We start from the raw sequence: 19,504 nt of genomic DNA, 5'->3' as shown, positions 1-19,504 counted from the left end.
CATGATAGAGATCAATGTAGCATTACACATGTTGCTGAGTCAAACGTAAAATCGCTGTGATCTACAATGCATTGTACAGAGACCATCAATCAACCAGAGATACCAGAGATCAAAGAGAATAATCCCACGAATGAGTGGGTTAACATAAACTGAGCATTTGACGGCACAAGGCCTGGACTAGTTGGAATTTAGCAGGATGAGGGGAGACCTCGTTGAAACTTACCGAATAATGATAGGCCAGGATAAAGTAACTGTGGAGAGGATATTTCCACTAGTGTAAGAGTTTAGGACCAATGGCCACAGCCTCAGAATAAAAGGACGTACCTATAGAAAATAGATGAGGGGGAATTTCTTTAGTCAGAGGGTGGTGAATCTGCGGAATTCATTGCCACAAACAGCTGTGGAGGCCGTCACTGGATATTGTTAAAACAGAGATTGACAGATTCTTGTTTAGTAAGGGTGCCAGGGTTATGGGGAGAAGGCAGGAGAATGTGGTTGAGAGGGAAAGATAGAGCAGCCATGATTGAATGGTGGAGTAGACTTAATGGGCCTAATTTTTTTCCTACAACTTATGAGCTTGTACAGGTTTAACAGTGCATGAATCTTTAAAGGTTTGCAACCAGAGCAACAGAAACACACCTGATAATCTGAAGCATTCTGGTTCTTTTCTTTCATTCCTACCAAGCTTGGTTTTATAATTGCAGATGCAGTTTAACATACAAAAAGACACAAAATGCTGCAGTAACTCAGCAGGTCAGGCAGCATCTCTGGAGAATGTGGATAGGTGACGTTTCGGGTTGGGACCATTCTGAGTTGACTTATGGGATTTAATTGTTTTGAAACGTCAGTGCATTAAAAAAACATTTTAAGGGGTTGTGGGCCAAATGTGGGCAAATGGGACTGGCTTAGATGGGGTATCTTGGTCGACATGGACAATTTCAGCTGAAGTGCCTATTTCTGTGATGTATGACAATGACCGTTTTCTGAACAACTCTGACAGTCTCAAGAGTAATACAGTAGGTGACATTGTCTTAACATCAGCATATCACCAAACTCAGGAACAACTTCTTCCCTGCTGCTATCAAACTATCGAAACTAGGGTTTCGTCCCAATCTTCCAACCTACCTCACTGCCGACCTTGGACTTTTCCCTCTGTAACTGTAATGCTATAATGTTGTAACACTACATTTTGCAGTCTTTTTGTCCTCTTTGTACCATCAGCTGTACTACTTTATGGTTTGTTCCCATGTATAATAAGCTTTATTGTACTCATTTTAGTTTAGTTTAGAGATAAAGAACGGAAACTGGCCCTTCAGCCTACTGAGTCTGCGCCGACCAGCGATCACCCGTACACCAGCACTATCCCACACACAAGGGAAATTTGAAAATTTTACTGAAGTGAATTAACCTACAAATCTGTACGCCTTTGGTTTGTGGTAGGAAATCGGAGCTCCCAGAGAATCCCACGCGGCCACAGGGAGATCGTACAAAAACTCCATACAGACACCAGCCGTAGTCAGAATCGAGCACAGGTCTCTGGCACTGTAAAGGGCCTGTCCCACGAGCATGCGACTGCATGCGGCAAGCGCAACCAAACCGGAAGCGGGGGCCGCGCGGAGGTCGAGTGATCCCGTACGAGTTGACGTGAAGTTCGAGCGAAGTCCGCGGGAAGTTCGCGCTAGGCATACGCCGTCAAGATGCTGCGTACGGCGTCGAGACGCTGCGCACGCCCGTCGAGGCGGTGCGTACGGCCTCAATGCGGCTGCGGGCCAGCAGGCTGTTGCCGCGCGGAATTCCTGGACAGTGTCAGTTTTTCGGAGCCCCGCGCGATGTCGGGACCAGTTCCGCACAACTCCATACGGCTCCGGCGATCGAAGTGGGACCGGCACCGCGAGGCCGTACGGCTCAAGGGACCACGTTAGCTGTCGCATGCTCGTGGGACAGGCCCTTAAGGCAGCAACTCTACCGCATTAAGAATTAACGCTGAGAATTAAGGGACAGAAGTTTAGGGGTAATACGAGGGGGAACTTCTTTACTAAGAGAGTAGTAGCTGTGTGGAATGAGCTTCCAGTGGAAGTGGTGGAGGCAGGTTCGATTTTATCATTTAAAAATAAATTGGATAGGTATATGGATGGAAAAGGAATGGAGGGTTATGGTCTGAGTGCAGGTAGATGGGACTAGGTGAGAGTAAGTGTTCGGCACGGACTTGATGGGCCGAGATGGCCTGTTTCCGTGCTGTAATTGTTATATGGTTATATGGTTACCACTGTGCTGCCCCAATGTATGTGCTATGTATAGGATGTATAGTACTATGTATAGTATGATTTGATTTGATTTGATTGGATAGCACGCAACTGAACTAAATTAAACTAAACCTAATTGACCAACACCCCAGGAAACACAGGTGCAGAGAGAGAAGGGAGGTTTTGATCTCTTAGTACTACCTCGAAATAGTTTTTTTCTCTCTGCACTTCGTTAGAGTGGTCCTGCAATGCACACTTTGCTGAGTGCTGATTTCAAAGATAGGCTTCAAACCGTGCTTAAATCCTTGATTAAATTGCCAATGCTTGGACTATGCGAGTGCCTGAGCTAGGAGGTTTGCAGAAAGTTAGCAGAAGGCTTCAGATGTTTCACTGTGCACCCTAGAAACGACAGAGGTGTAGCACTGACATGCCCACAAAACTCATCACATGACTCAAATTTCCGACCTGACACTTATGTTGAGGTCGATTTCAGTTTTGCTCAACTGGGTGGAGACAGGTTTGCAGCAATGAGTTGTTCTGAAAGCTAAAGCAGCAATTTTGAGAGAGCTCTTTGCACTGAATGACAATAGGACTTACATGGCAACGAGTCCCATGTCACCCGGCTACGATTCCGAGACGTCCAGCGGCAGTCACCTTGGAGGAACTGCTAACAGACAGATCCAGGTCTTTGGCACTCTGCCTCGGAGGCACAAACAGGTAAACAATTCAATCAACGGCTGAACCACAGATACACACAAAGTGCTGGAGTAACTCAGCAGGTCAGGCAGCATCTCTGGGGGGGAAAGGCTGGGTTCAGACTGAAGAAGGGTCCCGACCCGAAACATCATCCATCCTTTCTCTCCAGAGATGCTGCCTGACCCGCTGAGTTCCTTCAGCCCTTTGTGTCTATCTTCTGTATATACTAACCTCTGCAGTCCCTTTCTACACACGAGATAAACCATCTTGTTTCTAGTCCTGACTTAAGATGCAGTTAGACAAAGAACTGCAGATGCTGGTTTACAAAAAAAAAAGACACAAAGTGCTGGAGTAACTCGGTGGATTGGGCAACATCTCTGGAGAACATGGATGCTGCCTGACCCACTGAGTTACTCCAGAATTTTGTGACCAAATTATTTTTATTTTTCAAGAGATCTCTGTATGAGTGCATTGTGGTTCAAAGAATAAAGTTCTGAAGGCTCTGCAAATGCTGGAATCTTGAGTATAGCACAAAGAGCTAGAGGAACTCAGTGGGTCAGACAACATCTCTGGAGGACATGGATAGGCAACTTTTCGAGTCAGAACCCTTCTTCACAACAACATAGTTCTGAATATTTGATTGAGTTCCTTGCAGAATAAGTTAACAGAAATGCAAAGGTGACAAGATTAAAACAGGGTATGGAAAAGCATTAGCTTAGAAATATATGTCTGAAGAAGGCTCCCGACCTGAAACGTCTGTCCATTCCCTCCACAGGTGCCACCTGACCCACTGAGTTCCTCCATCACTTTGTGTTTTGCTCAAGATTCCCGCATCTGCAGTTCACGTTTACCCATTTTCAGTATTGTTTTAGTTTGTTTCCGTATTTAAGTCATTGCCAAATTAATATAAACTCCCGAAACTGAAAATTTCTGCAGTCTTACAGCATACAGAATGAATGGGATTTTGGTGAAATGAACATTGGTCTGGTTTTGATATGAAGTGTAATAGATTCAGTTAAATACAGGCACTTTAATAAAAATTCAAGTTTTTGGAGATAACAATAATTTTGACTACTTCCTTTACAGCTTGCTTTGACTAAATCAAACCCTTTGGCAACGAGTCCCATGTCACCCGGCTACGATTCCGAGAGGTCCAGCGGCAGTCACCTTGGAGGAACTGCTAACAGACAGATCCAGGTCTTGGGCACTCTGCCACGGAGGCACAAACAGGTAAACAACTCAATCAACGGCTGAACCACAGATACACACAAAGTGCTGGAGTAACTCAGCAGGTCAGGCAGCATCTCTGGGGGAAAAGGATGGGTTCAGACTGAAGAAGGGTCCCGACCCGAAACATCATCCATCCTTTCTCTCCTTGCCTGACCCACTGAGTTCCTTCAACCCTTTGTGTCTATCTTCTGTATATACTAACATCTGCAGTCCCTTTCTACACACGAGATAAACCATCTTGGTTCTAGTCCTGACTTAAGATGCAGTTAGACAAGGAACTGCAGATGCTGGTTTACCAAAAAAAGACACAAAGTGCTGGAGTAACTCGGTGGATCGGGCAGCATCTCTGGAGAACATGGATGCTGCCTGACCCACTGAGTTACTCCAGAATTTTGTGACCAAATTATTTTTATTTTTCAAGAGATCTCCGTATGAGTGCATTGTGGTTCAAAAAATAAAGTTCTGAAGGCATTGCAAATGCTGGAATCTTGAGTATAGCACAAAGTGCTAGAGGAACTCAGTGGGTCAGACAACGTCTCTGGAGGACATGGATAGGCAACTTTTCGGGTCGGGACCCTTCTTCACAACAGCATAGTTCTGAATATCTGATTGAGTTCCTTGCAGAATAATTTCACAGAAATGCAAAGGTGACAAGATTAAAACAGGGTATGGAAAAGCATTAGCTTGGAAATATATGTCTGAAGAAGGTTCCCGACCTGAAACGTCTGTCCATTTCCTCTACAGGTGCTACCTGACCCACTGAGTTCCTCCATCACTTTGTGTTTTGCTCAAGATTCCCGCATCTGCAGTTCACGTTTACCCATTTTCAGTATTGTTTTCGTTTGTTTCCATATTTATCTCATTGCCAAATCAATATAAACTCCCGAAACGGAAGATTTCTGCAGTCTTACAGCATACAGAATGAATGGGATTCTGGTGAAATGAACATTGGTCTGGTTTTGATATGAAGTGTAATAGATTCAGTTAAATACAGGCACTATAATAAAAATTTAAGTTATTGGAGATAACAATAATTTTGACTACTTCTTTTACAGCTTGCTTTGACTAAATCAAACCCTTTGGCAGATACTTCAGATTGTCAAAAGTAAGATATACTTTAAATTCATTGTTTAGTGATAATAATCATATAGAAAAAAATCTGAATTTAAAAAAAAGCTGGTTTGGTATGGGAAAGAGTGTTGGTACTGTCAGTGTGAATATATATGAATATGAATATAATTGTATGTAACCCCTGCATTCCCCCCCCCCCCCCCCTTTCTCCACCCTTGTTGTCCTACTAGTTTCACAGTTTGCATCCTTGTATCCCTTGTTATCACCTCTTCCCCAGCCAACAATGGGCCATTTTGGGGTCCACTCTTCAACCTCCAATACCCCCCCACACTCTATACTTTCAGAAGAAGGGTTTGGACCCAAAAAATCACCCTGACTGGCTTTTCTCCAGACCTGACCTGCTGAGTTACTCCAGCACTTTGTGCCTGACTTCTTATAAATAGTGTGTGCGTGGGTGGATACTTGTTGCTGTAGAAGTGATGATGGGTTATTAAGGTGTCTGTGGTCCCTTGCATACAAGGGAAAGATTAAATATTTCACAGAGAGCCATTGTAATAACAAAAACAAAAGATGCTGGAAAGATTCTGCAGGTCAGGCAGCCTCTGTGGAAAAAGAGACACGAAGTGCTAAAGCAACACAGCGGGTCAGGCAGCATCTCTGGAGAAAGGGAATAGGTGACATTTCAGGTTGGGGCCCTTCTTCAGACCCTGTGGAAATAGACACAGGTCCCTTTTTGCAGGTCAAAATAAAATCAATCTGAAATATTAATCCATTTATCTTTCCACAAATAAGGGTTCCCAGCATTTTCTGCTTTTTAATTTTTTTGTATAATATTTGCACAACTGTAGTTTACTCTGAAAGAATGAAATTAGTAAAATGAAAATAAACATTAACATTTTTTTTTCCCAAATAGAACGATGATTGTTATAAATAAACAGGATAATGAAACTTTTGGATTTGAGATTCAGGTGAGGAATTTATTGCACATCCTGTATTAAATTTAATAAAAATGAAGGATAAGTGTTTGCAATGTTCCTGTAATACCAGTACAGCACAGTAACAGGCCCTTCATCCCACAATGTCTGTGTCAAACATTTTACCAAGTTAAATTAATCTCCTCTGCCTGCACGTGATCCATTCCCCTCCATACCATGCATATCCATGTGCCCATACAAAAGCCTCTTAAACACCATTATTGTATCTGCCTCCACCACCACCCTTGGCAACGCATTACAGGCACCCACATTGTCTGTGTAAATAAAACCTACTCAGCATATCTCCTTTAAACTTTGCTCTTCTCACTTAAAGCTCTGCCTCTGGTCTTTGATATTTCCACCTTGGAGGAAAAAGGTTCTGGCTGTCCACCCAAATAATTGCCTCTCATAATTTCATATATTTATATCACGTCTCCTGTCAGCCTCTGACGTTCGAGAGAAAACAACCTAATTTTGTCCTACCTGTCCTTATAGTTAATAGCCTCTAATCTAGGTCGAAATCTGGTAAATCTCTTCTGTAGCATCCACATCCTTCCTGTAATGGGGTAATCAGAACTGCATGCAATACTCCAAATGAGGCCTAACCAAAATAGAGCTGCAACTTGTCTTCCTGACTCTTATATTCAATGCCCCCCGACCTATGAAGGTAACCACACCTTATGCCCTTTTTACCGCTCTGTATACTCAGAGACGCTTTCTTCCCAGCTGTTATCAGGCAACTGAATCATCCTACCACAACCAGAAAGCAGTGCTGAACTACTATCTACCTCTTTGGTGACCCTCAGACTATCCTTGATCGGTCTTTGCTGGATTTACCTTGCACTAAACGTTATTCCCTTATCATGTGTATATACACTGTAAATAGATCAATTGTAATCATGTATTGTCTTTCTGCTGACTGGTTAGCATGTAACAAAAGCTTTTCACTGTACCTCGTTACACGTGTCAAGAAACTAAACTGAAACTGAATACTTGTCTTGCCACTTTCAGGACACGGTGCAATGATGTTTTTTCTGCTCTTATTTAGACCCTTGGAGTGAACCAGCGGAATGTTAATACGGTAGAGAGGTACACTTGTGTCTGCAAGGTGCATGAGAACAGTCCGTCTTGCTGTGCAGGGTTGAAGCCTGGTATGTATTCGCTTCCTCTCCTGGTCCGTTTGATTTGCCTCTCTCACATGTCCGCAATAATCACAAGAAGCACATTAAACAGTTTCCTCAATGCTTCAATGGTGCATTATTGTCACTTGTGCAAATGCACGGTGGAATTCTTTTCTTGCATACAGCCCAGTACAGTATTCCCATACAGATCTCCAGATTAGCAAAGTGTTCAGAAAATAGTCTACTGGGCCCAAGTCCCGTCCACACTACAGTTCTTATGAGCAGTGCCCGAACCAGGCGAGCTCCAGGCTGCTCCAGGGCCTCCGGCCATCGCCTTCCTTGGACTTGTGGATCGATCAGCGAACGCACGTCTCTCTCCTCGCCCATCCCGTGTTTGTACCCCAGGGGGGTGCCTCGTACAGCCGACCTCGAAGACGCAGTAGACCAGTCCCCTGTCCCTCACCTACCAGCCTTCTCCTTGTCCATCACGTCTGTCGTCGTCAGGGGCCGGCTCAGCGGCTTCCTGCCAACAGGCCGCGCGCGGCACACGGGGAGCTTCTACCGCTGCAAACTGGACAGCAACTCATTTTATTTTTCAATCATAGGTGATATACTGATTAACATCAATGGAACAAGCACCGAAGGCTGTTGTCATCGAGAAATCGTTAACCTAATTAAGTCAGCTGGCAATATTTTAAGGTAAGGATCACGTGTTAAGTGTCTAAATGTCATATGTACCGACAACTGAACAATGAAATCCTTACTTGCAGCAGCTTAACGGGCTGGTAATCACAGCACATAGATAACATAATAAACAAAACAATATTCAATAAATTAAAAGCCCCAATATTCAATAAACTAAAAGCCCCAGAGTCCTAAGTGCAACCAAAGCTGTTCATAAAATGCTGGAGTAACTAGGTGGGTCAGGCAACATCGCTGGAGTACATGGAGATGCTGCCTGATCCGCTGAGTTACTCCAGCATTTTCTATCTTTCTTTTGGTAAGTCACCATTTGCAGTTCCTTGTTATTAGTTTAGTTGGTGTTGGTTGTGTTCAAGAGCTTAATGGTTGTTGGGAAGAAGCTGGTCTTAGAATCATAGAGTCATACAGTGTGGAAACAGACCCTTCGGCCCAACTTGCCCATGCCAACCAACATGCCCCATGTACTCTAGTCCCACCTGCCTGTGCTTGGCCCATATCCCTCTAAACCTATCCTACCCATGTACCTGTCTAAACGTTTCTTGAACGTTGTGATAGTACCTGTCTCAACTTCCTCCTCCTCGTTGCAAACACCCACCACCCCTTGTGTAAAACAATTACCCCTCATGTTTTTCTTAAATCTTTCTGAAGGATACACTTCATAATTCCATATGTGATAATTCCAGTGGGTTACCTTCTCTTGATTAGTCTCATCCACATTTGGTTTCACATCCCATTAATTTAGTTTAGAGATACAGCACAGAAACAGGCCCTTCGTCCCACCGAGTCTGCACCGGCCAGCATTCCCACACACTAACACTATCCTACCCACTAAGGAGTATTTACAATTCTGCCAAGCCAATTAACCTACAAACCCGCAAGTCTTTGGAGAGTAGGAGGAAACCAGAGCACCCAGAGAAATCCCACGCAGTTCACGGGGAGAACGTACAAACTCCGCACAGACAGCACCCGAGGTCAGGATTAAACCTGGGTCTCTGGCGTTGTAAAGAAGCAACTCTGCCACTGTGCCACCCTCTCTGGATGTGTCTCATCCACATTTAGTTTCACACCTCATTCTGCAATTGGCAACGCAGCAGAGTATTTGTCATAGGTATAAATGCATGATATTATGATGAGAGGGATAGACAGAGTTGACGTGGATAAGCTTTTCCCACTGAGAGTAGGGAAGATTCAAACAAGGGGACATGACTTGAGAATTAAGGGACAGAAGTTTGGGGGTAACATGAGGGGGAACTTCTTTACTCAGAGAGTAGTGGCTGTGTGGAATGAGCTTCCAGTGAAGGTGGTGGAGGCAGGTTCGTTTTTATCATTTAAAAATAAATTGGATAGTTATATGGACGGGAAAGGAATGGAGGGTTATGATCTGAGCGCAGGTATATGGGACTAGGGGAGAATACGTGTTCGGCACGGACTAGAAGGGTCGAGATGGCCTGTTTCCGTGCTGTAATTGTTATATGGTTATATGGTTATATATTACATGAACTGTTCACGGAAAACTTTGCTTATGACTAATCATGCTGATGAACTGCTACAGTAGTTATAATTGTGCAATTGTTTTGGAGCAATACTAGATACAACAAATTCAATTACAACAATCTGTACTTGGAGCCATAGTTTGAGTTTAGTTTATTAACAAAGGCCAATTAACCTACAAACCTGCACGTCTTGGGATGTGGGAGGAAACCGGAGCACCCAGAGGAAACCCACGCGGTCACTGGGAGAACATAAAAAATTCCGTACAGATAGCACCCGAGGTCAGGATCGAACCAGGGTCTCTGGTGCTGCAAGGCAGCAGCCCTACCCACTGTGCCACCGTGCCGCTCATAGTTCTCAGCATTGTGGCGCATCAGTTCCAGAGACAAAGTCCAATGACACCAATGGGGTAGAGGTGAATCAGACAGTACCCTGGCTTATGGAAGGACTGTTCAGAAGGCTGATAACAGAGGGGAAGAAGCTGTTTGTGAGTGCATTGAGCTTCTTGAATGTGATGGTGTACACTTCAAGTTTCTGCCCTTAATTTTTCTTCACGGTAAAGGGACTCTTGAGGTATGGTGGCTCATTGACGCAGTACATCCTGTAGAATGTACATCGGTAGGCATGGACGTCAATGGTGGTTAGAGGTGCATATCCTCTAAGCGCAAGATTGCATAGGATAATGGTTTCAGTATTCACACTTGAACATTCTATCTCCTTGCAGCCTTCTGACTATGAACAAAAACTCTGTAAAAAGAAGTGAACTTGAAACAAGACTCTACATTTTAAAGGTATATTTTTCAATGTTTTTCCATATATTAGCAGTTATAAAAAAAATATGTGCAAATAGTTAATACGGCAAATTCTTTATGCAAAACCATGCAAACTAATTTTCCTTTAAAACTCAAAGAGCAAGTTGAGTGAATGCAAGTGAATCTATTTGTAGATATATTTGACTGAAGGATCACTTTTGTTTTGCTTTCTACTATATTGCATGAAATCCTCACAGTATATATTTAGCATTTATTAACACTATCTTCCGGTGTCTCACAGAAAACTCTTCAAGAGAAATGGGTGGAGTACAAATCGCTTTTATTGCAGGAACAACGCCTTGTTCATGGTGAGTTCCTACTAACTGCAGCACAAATTTTAAATGGGCATTGAAACCTTTTTATATCATGAGATACTTAAAGTAAAAAATGAGAATAATGTGGGTCAAAATTCTTGGTAGTTTTGTTTCTGATGAGTTTGTGTTCAAGATAGGGGATCTCAGTACTGGGATTTCACCTGAAATACTGAGAATGCAAACTTGTGCATTAAAGATCGCGACGTCTACAAGGTACAAATATGTCGAGAAATGCTTCATCAAACCACACTTACAATGTAATTTCTTTCCAGTCATTTATAAATTACTGGTTTAGTTTAGTTTAGAGATACTGCGCGGAAACAGTCCCTTCGGCCCACTGAGCCCGTGCCGACCAGTGATCCCCGCACACAAACACTATCCTACACACTAGGGACAACTTACAATTTTACTGAAGCCAATTAACCTCAAACCTGTACGTCTTTGGAATGTGGGATGAAACCGAAGCACCCGGAGGAAACCCATGCGGTCACAGGGAGAACATACAAACCTCATACAGACAGCACCCATAGTCAAGATTGAACGCAGGTCTCCGGCTCTGTAAGGCAGCAACTCTACCGCTGTGCCACTGTGCTGCCCCTATGGGATGTGTGAGTGCTATTGACCTTTCCCTCTCAACCTTATTCTCCTGACTTCCCCTGTAACCATTGACATCTTGACTAATCTAGAAATGTGCCTACCTAAAAGCTGCTTAAATTCCCCTGTCTTGTTCACCTCCACCATCATCATCCCTGCCAGCGCATTCTAGGCATCCACCACTCTCTATGTAAAAATAAAACTTGCCCGCACATCTCCTTCAAATTTTGTATTTCTCACCTTAAAACTATGCATTCTTGTCTTTCATATTTCCACCGTGGGGAAAATAGGTTCTGACCCTGCCCATGCATATCTTCATTTTATACAATTCTGTCAGGTCTTCCCTCAGTCTCCGACATTCCAGAGAAAACAGTCAGTGTGGCCTCGGTACCTGGATGTGGCATCGAAGGACGAGAAGCCGAAGCAAAGAAGTGGAAGCTAATTAACCGAACGGAAACAAAACCGAAACGCCAAATAACCGAAAGCGTATGAAGCCGAAATGCCAACTAACCAAAAGGGTGGGACGCCTAAAAGAAAATTCACCGAAAAGCCGTTCTGCCAAAATGCCCACTCACCGAAAGGCTGCGTCAACTACAACCCAACTCACCGATTAGCCGCTCAGCTGAAAAGTCAAATAACGGACATGACGTCGCCGGGGGGGGGGGGGGGAGGGGGGGCGTGACTTGTCAGCGATTGGTCCAGACCCCCGTGTCCATCACATCATTTTCCCACACAAGCCATAGGTGACTGGGCACTCTGAACCCGAGCACCAAGTTGTAAGTGGCCAAAGGAGCGCATCCCTCGGGACAGCCCCCACTCGCCCACGGCCACGACCGCCCTCCGCCTCGTCTCCCCCATGCGGCCGCACTGTGACGGGCTGTGTGTCGGCAGCGCTGGGTGGAGCAGAGGTGAAAGATCAGCACCTACCAACAATGAAGGCACAATGAAACCAGCTGCCGCAAGCCCTTCCCACAGGAGGGGGTCGGCATTAAAACTCAAAAAAGAGTTACTGATTTAAAAACAAAAATGTTACATGTGGAAATGGTTCTTACATTCAGGATCCTGGTTAATTAAGTGGGGGGATGGATAGCGGTGACGGTGATGGCGATTCCTTCCAGGGGGGGGATAGCGGGGCCGATGCCACCCAGCAGCAGAGCGCCGCACTCACCCACTGTGCGAACTCTTCACCAACACGATCTGCCGCTGGCGTTGCTGCTGCAAGTTGGTCAGAGGCGGCAGGTGACCGCCGCCGCTGCCGCTCTTTGACAGCGGGAATATCCAGCTCATTGCTGGAGGTGTTTCGGGGGTGATTCTGGCTCGGCAGCCGATCCGGCGCATTAATCCAGACCGCCGGATATCATGGGATGTGACCTCCGGCAGCAATCAATCGTCCGTCGCCATCATCCGATCGACACACAACCCGTCACAGTGCGGCCGCACGGGGGAGACGAGGCAGGGGCGGCCGTGGCCTTGGGAGAGTAGGGGCTGTCCCAAGGGATGCGCTCCTTCGGCCGCTTACAACTTGATGCTCGGGTTCAGAGTGCCCAGTCACCTATGGCTTGTGTGGGAAAATGACCCCCACCCTCCCGTCTCCACCGGCCAGTGATGTGATGGAGGCAGGGGTCTGAACCAATCGCTGACAAGTCCCACCCCCCCGGCGACGTCATTGTCCGTTATTTGACTTTTCAGCAGAGCGGCCATTCGGTGAGTTGACTTGTAGGCGACGCAACCTTTCGGTGAGTTGGCGTTTCGGCAGAACGGCCTTTCGGTGAGTTTGCTTTTAGGCGTCCCGCCCTTTCGGTTAGTTTGCTTTTAGGCGTCCAACTCTTTCGGCTAGTTGGCGTTTCGGCTTCATACATTTTTGGTTATTTGACGTTTCGGCTTAGTTTCCATTCAGTTATTTGGCTTCCACTTCTTTGCTTTGGCTTCTCGTTCTTTGAAGCCACGTCCGCACACGGTGGCCTCGGTGGACCGAAGGGCCTGCTCCCATGCTGCATCCTCCAATTCAAAAGTCGAGAATGTTTTATTGACACATGTCCCAAAACAGATGTAAGTATGTACGGTGTTGTAGCAGTACGTTATGGTCCACAGATGTGGTTTACTAAACACAAAGAGCTTGGAAGGATATGCCAGGCAAATGGGAATAGCTTAGATGGGGCACCTTGGTCAGTTTGGACAATTGGGCAGAAGGGCCTCTTTCCATGCTGTATCTTTCAATTCAATCATTATATCAGTGTTGACATGGTATGTTCCGCAGTTGAGGTTTACAATGGTTGGCATGGAATCGTTGAGCTGAAGGGCCTGTTTCCATGTTGTATCTCTAAACTAAACACATATTTTGAAAGCACTTGGAACTTTAAATTGTGATTATTGTGATTATTAATTGTGTGAAGGAACACAGACTGCTTTCAATAATGTATATGTCCATACATTGTTTCAATTCTTTAGGATTCCTGAGGAACAATAATCTCACAGAGTCTTCCAACTCTTTTCTGTTTGATGATACGGTTTTATTCGGGTCAACGGCACAAAAGAAGGAGAGGTTCTCCAGTGACAGTAGCTGTCGGAGTCAGCTGAGCCTCATGACTGATGACAGTGAGGATCGAGTTTTCCAGCCCGGCATGCATGATGACTTAGTCACTGGGGACCACCGCAGGCGCAGCAGCATGGACGAAGATTGCGTCTTCCATAGGGAGGCAGAGATGTTTGCGCCCAAGAGCCAGCTGAGTCGGAGCCGGAGCATCAGCATGACGAGCAGCAGCAGCAGCAGCAGCATGGCCTCACCGTCGTGGGACGTCAACGGAGGCTACGGGACGATTTCTCGCAAGAGCAGGAGGCCCAGCGTCAGGAAGCGCCTCATGAAGTTCATTCCAGGTTTAAACAGGGCCGATGAGGAGGATGAGAGTCACTTGTAGATCTGCACATTAATCGTGCAACAGCGATCGTGTTGGCTTCAAAGTAGCATTAAGAAGCAATAGGAACGATGGCATTAAATAAGTTCATAAGTCGTAGGAGCAGAATTAGTCCATCAAGTCTGCTCCATCATTCATTCATGGCTGATCCATCTTTCCCTCTCAACCTCATTCTCCTGCCTTCTCCCCGTAACCAATGACGCCCTTACTAATCAAGAACCTATCAATCTCCGTTTTAAAAATACCCAATGACTTGGCCTCCACAGCCACCTGTAGAAATGAATTCCACAGATCCACCTAAAGAATATCAGGCTAAATATCAGCCTCCTCATCTCCTTTCTAAAGTTATGTGCTTTTATTCTGAGGCTATGCCCTCTGGTCCTGGACTCTCCCACTAGTGGAAGCATCCTCTCCCCATCCACTCTACCCAAGCTTTTCACTATTTGGTAAATTTCAATTAGGGGTCCCCTCATCCTTCTAAACTCTAAATCATTGCACTATTTCACATAGGATCTAGATTTCATCTGGACATCAAACTAGATTTTATCTAAACATTACGACTCGAAACGTCTTCCATGAAATATAAATGATAAGAAACTGCAGATGCTGATTAACTAAAAAAGACACATAGTGCAGGGGGAACTCAGCGGGTCAGGCAGCATTTCTGGAGAACATGGGTAGATGATGTAAAAGTGGCATAATAGGTGAGGTCAGTCTGAACAAGGGCCCCGACCTAAAACATCACCTATCCATGTTCTCCAGAGATGCTGCCTGACCCGCGGAGTTACTCCAGCACTTTGTGTCTTTTTATTGTCAACCGGCATCTGTAGTTCCTTGTGTTCGACCCCTTCCCCAACAGCATTTCTCCACCTCTTGTTTTTCTTGTTTCCATGAGGTGATATGGGAATAAATCTTATTGTAAAGCCAAGTTGTACATAAGACGGGTAACTCGGCTTGACTTGAAATGGCCTTGGTGCGTTTTTTTAAGACAGTTTGGTATACCTGCCCCTCTATAAAGGTGAAACGTTGTTATTTCATTTTATGGCTCCATAACACAATGTTATATGTACCAGGACCCTTTTGTCTACAAACAATAAGCACTGAACAAGCCTTACCGTAAATATACTGTTGAGCATCATTTACATGTAATTATCTTTAAAATGTTTTGTCTCATTGTCAAAAGTATACAATAAAGAGCAAGGTTAACATGAGCAATTTGCAAACATCCCTTTTCAAATAACAATCAGTTTTATGTTCATAAGTTATAGGAGCATAATTAGGACATTTGGCTCATGAAGTCTACTCTGCCATTCAATCATGGCTGATCTATGCTTCCCTCTCAACCCCATTTTCCTGCCTTCTCCTCAAAACCCCTAACACCCGTAATCAAGAATCTGCCAAATTGCCCCTTAAAAATACCCAATGACTTGGCCGCCACAGCCATCTGTGGTAATGAATTCCACCGATTCACCACACTCCTTTCAGAACCTTAAAACATTTTATTTAGCGATCTTGTGAATAACTACGCTAAACTGAAGCCCCTGTCCCACTTTCCCGAGCTACTCACGAATTCTCCCGAGTTTTCCCCTTGATTCAAACTCGGAGAATGTCCATAGCGAGTCCGTAGGAGTCAGTAGATATTTCATAGCGGCTCGTAATGCCAGCCGTAGGTACTCGGGGCATCAGGTAAGTTTTTTCAGCATGTTGAAAAATGTCCACGAGTAAACAAAATAGCCCCGAGTACCTACGGCCGGCATCTCCGAGTTTGAATCAAGGGGAAAACTAGGGAGAATTCATGTGTAACTCGGGAAAGTGGGACAGGGGCTTAAGGGTGAATGGTTACTTAGATAACCTGACTATATCAATGTGCCTGAGAATGAAAGTATGAGTAAATTATCCAGATAGTGGCACAGTGGCGCGGTGTAGAGCTGCTGCCTCACAAGCGCCAGAGACCTGGGTCTGATCCTGACTATGGGTGTTGTCTATATGGTATTTGTACGTTCCCTCAGTGTCCGTGTGGGGTTTCTCCGGGTGCTCTGGTTTTCTCCCACATTACAAAGATGTGTGTGGTTTTGTAGGTTAATTGGCTTCTATAAATTGTCCCTAGGATTGAACTAGTGTATGGGTAATCATTGGTCAGCACTAACGTAGTGGGCCGTAATGTTATTTCTAAATTAAACTAAATAGGTTAGGGTAAATTGAAGGAGTTCACAAAGATATCAGAAGGTCAATTAAAATAGGAGTAATTGTCTTCATTGTCAATTTGTACTCTAGCAACAATATATTGTTTGTAATTTGTATAATCACTGGACACAAGAAACTGCAGAAGCTGCTTACAAAAAAAGACAGAGTGCTGGAGTAACTCATAGTGTCAGGCAGCATCTCTGGAGAACATGGATAGGTGATGTTTCAGGTCAGGACCTTTCTTCAGACTGATTACAGGTAGGGGGGAGAAAGCTGGAAGAGGGGTGGGGGTCACGTCAAAGCCTGGCGAATGATAGGTGGATACAGATGAGGAGTGGGGAGGCATTGATTGGCAGATGATTGGACAAAGGCCAGAGATGCAAAAGTTTGAGATAAGTTTGAGATAAGGAGATAAGGTCAGAAGATGCACAAAATGTAATGCTTGAGGAAGGAATATAGGGGGAAGGGGGGGGAAGGGGAAAGAGTTTGTTTTGAGGTATTCGGTGTTTGAAACATTATCGATGCTTTGATGGCTCACTGCCTCATCTGGATAGGATGTCCAATTCTTAATTACTAACAAAACACTGACTATCAGCAAGGATATTGCTGATGCTGAAATTTTGAGCATCTGCGATTCCGTGTGTCTTCAGAACTATATTCTGTGAACTACAGGCACTCAGAGAGAAAACTCTTAGAGGGAAAAAAATAAGTTGGTCACAAAGTGCTGGAATAATTCAACAGGTCAGGTAGCATCTGTGGAAGGAAATGGACATGCGATGTTTCAGGTGGGGACCATTTTTTGGACTGTGTGAGTTTAAAAGTGCTCGTAAGTGAAATGCTCTTATTGCAAAGTCAGGTGTTGCATATGACATTAAAGTTGTCGACATTGTAAATATACTGTTTTGCTCTGGATCATCTAGAAGTTAGATGAGTAAAAAATACCTGGGAACTGCTTTGCACAAAAAAGTCATTCATAATAATCATTCTGCAAGTCTCAAAGTTTCTGTGCCTGTTGCTAGTTTTTTTTTTTGAAGAGTTCATGTAAATGCAGAGAGTTGTGAACATAGCCCAGTCCATCACTCAGACCAGACTTCCCACTATTGACTCCATCTACACCTCACCCTGCCTTGGAAAAGCAGCCAACATAATCAAAGACTTGTCCCACCCTGGTCATTCCTTCGTCTCACTGATCCATACAGCAGAAGGTACAGAAGCTTGAAAATGCGCACCACCAGACTACGAGCAGCGTCCTCCCCTCTGTTATCAGGTTTCTGAACGGTCCTTCCATAAGCTAGGGCACTGTCCGATTCATCTCTACCCCATTGTGGACATTGGACAGTCTATGGAACTGATGCACTACAATGCTGAGAATTGTGTATCTTCTCCTTTGCTCTATCTATTGTAATGTTTTACTTGATTGTATTTATGTATAGTATTTCTGATCTGACTGGTTAGCATGCAAAACAAAGCTTTTCACAATACCTCGATACACGTGACAATAATAAACCTAAACCTAGCAAAAGTCCTGGCCATTGGAGTGCTGGGCTGGATATTTCCAGTTGGGATTTATCCCCAACACTGTTGTGATTTCTCATTCGTATTATATTCTCAAGATATTGTCATCAACCTGCATTTTTGACTTCTCGGGTGCTGTCTGTGTGGAGTGTACATCTTCTCCCTGTGACCACGTAGGTTTCCTCTGGTTTCCTCCCACATCCCAGACGTGGGGGTTTGTAGGCTAATTGGCCTCTGTAAATTGCCCCTAGTACGTAGTGAATGAGAGAGGAAGTGGGATTACATAGAACTAGTGTGGACGGGTGATCAATGGTCGGCGTGGGCAGCACTCAGAAGAGTAACAGAATCACAAGAGACACAAAGAACTTCAGATTTGAAATCTTGAGCAAAACACAAAGTGCTGGAGGAACTCAGTGGGCCAGAGGGAATGGATTGGTGATGTTTTGGGTCAGGACCCTTCTTCAGACCAAACCTACAGACAAGGTACATATTTTCTTTAGTGAATAGAAAGTGAAAACCTAAAAGGCACCTTTACATGAATAGGGACTTTCATGAAGCACACTTTTGTCAAATGTAGTCATGTATCAGAGGAAATGGTTAACAAAATATGGTAAGAGTATAGACACTGGCAATATTCTGAAATTTCTTCATCTGTTTAGGGTATGAGTAGCCAATCAAAGGAATTCCAAAACTAATATATTTGTCAGTCTCAATGTTTGGGAGAGCATGCAGAATAATTGCTCTTGGAGGTTGAAAATGTGAAGAGTTTCATCGGGGCAAATTACAAGGGGCAAACAGGGAATAAGCAATGAACAAGGATCTTTCCCTCCCCGGTCATTCCTGCTCCCTGTTCCCTGCTCCCATCAGCCAGAAGATACAGAAGCTTGAACGAGCATGTCACCAGACTCAGGAACAGCTTCTTCCCCTCTGTTATCAGGCTTCTCAACGGCCCTTCCATTGGCTACGGTACTCTCCGATCTTCCAACCTACCACATTGCGGACATTGGACATTTTCTCTGGAACAGTGCTACAGTGCTGAGAAACTATATTCTGCACTATGGTATTTTTCTCTTTTAATTTAGCATACTTTAGAGAACCAGTGTGGAAACGGGTCCCTTCGGCCCACCGAGTCCACACCGACCAATGATCACCCATACACTAGTTCTATCCTCCATCCTTGGGACAATTTTGCAGAAGACAATTAACCTACAAACCTGCATGTTTTTGGGATGTGGGAAGGAGCCAGAGCACTGGGAGAAAACTCACGCAGTCACAGGGAGAATGTACAAACTCCGTACAGACAGCACCCATAGTCAGGATCAAACCCAGGTCTCTGGTGCTGTAAGGCAGTGGCTTTACCGCTGCAGCACTGTTCCCCTCTGTTATCAGGTTTCTGAATGGTCCTTCCATAAGCTAGAGTATTGTCCGATCTTCCCACCTACCTCAATGGGGACATTGGACATTGTCAAAGGTTATTGGGAGAAGGCAGGAGAACGGAGTAGAGAGGAAAAGAGATCAGCCATGATTAAATGGCAGAGTAGACTCTCTGGGGAGAATGGCCTAATTCTGCTCGGATGAGTTATGGTCTTATCAAGACCCCAGCAATCTCCTCACTTGCCTCTCCTAATAACCTGAGTTAGATGGC

General features: G+C 44.6%; 1 protein-coding gene across 1 annotated transcript; it reads left to right on the top strand.

Moving 5' to 3' along the window:
- The first annotated feature begins 2,751 nt into the window (after nt 1–2,751).
- LOC116974837 (cytohesin 1 interacting protein) lies at nt 2,752–14,832 on the top strand. Its single transcript, XM_033023475.1, has 9 exons — nt 2,752–2,960; nt 4,026–4,169; nt 5,225–5,274; nt 6,154–6,208; nt 7,263–7,365; nt 7,941–8,034; nt 10,253–10,319; nt 10,582–10,648; nt 13,697–14,832. Exons 1-9 carry the CDS (start codon nt 2,841–2,843, stop codon nt 14,161–14,163), a joined length of 1,167 nt encoding a protein of 388 aa, XP_032879366.1. The 5' UTR covers nt 2,752–2,840; the 3' UTR covers nt 14,164–14,832.
- Nucleotides 14,833–19,504: the final 4,672 nt, after the last annotated feature.

The sequence above is a fragment of the Amblyraja radiata genome, chromosome 7 (assembly GCF_010909765.2).
Source record: "Amblyraja radiata isolate CabotCenter1 chromosome 7, sAmbRad1.1.pri, whole genome shotgun sequence".
NCBI lineage: Eukaryota > Metazoa > Chordata > Chondrichthyes > Rajiformes > Rajidae > Amblyraja > Amblyraja radiata.
Note: the sequence above shows the minus strand (reverse complement) of the source record. Positions and strands in the feature narration are given on the sequence as shown.

Excerpts from the sequence above, each read along its gene's own strand:
- LOC116974837 (XM_033023475.1), top strand. The coding sequence starts at position 2,841 with ATGGCAACGAGTCCCATGTCACCCGGCTACGATTCCGAGACGTCCAGC. Across the intron at positions 4,170-5,224 it reads TGCCACGGAGGCACAAACAG|CTTGCTTTGACTAAATCAAA; the intron begins GTAAACAACTCA and ends CTTCTTTTACAG. Across the intron at positions 5,275-6,153 it reads GATACTTCAGATTGTCAAAA|AACGATGATTGTTATAAATA; the intron begins GTAAGATATACT and ends TTTCCCAAATAG.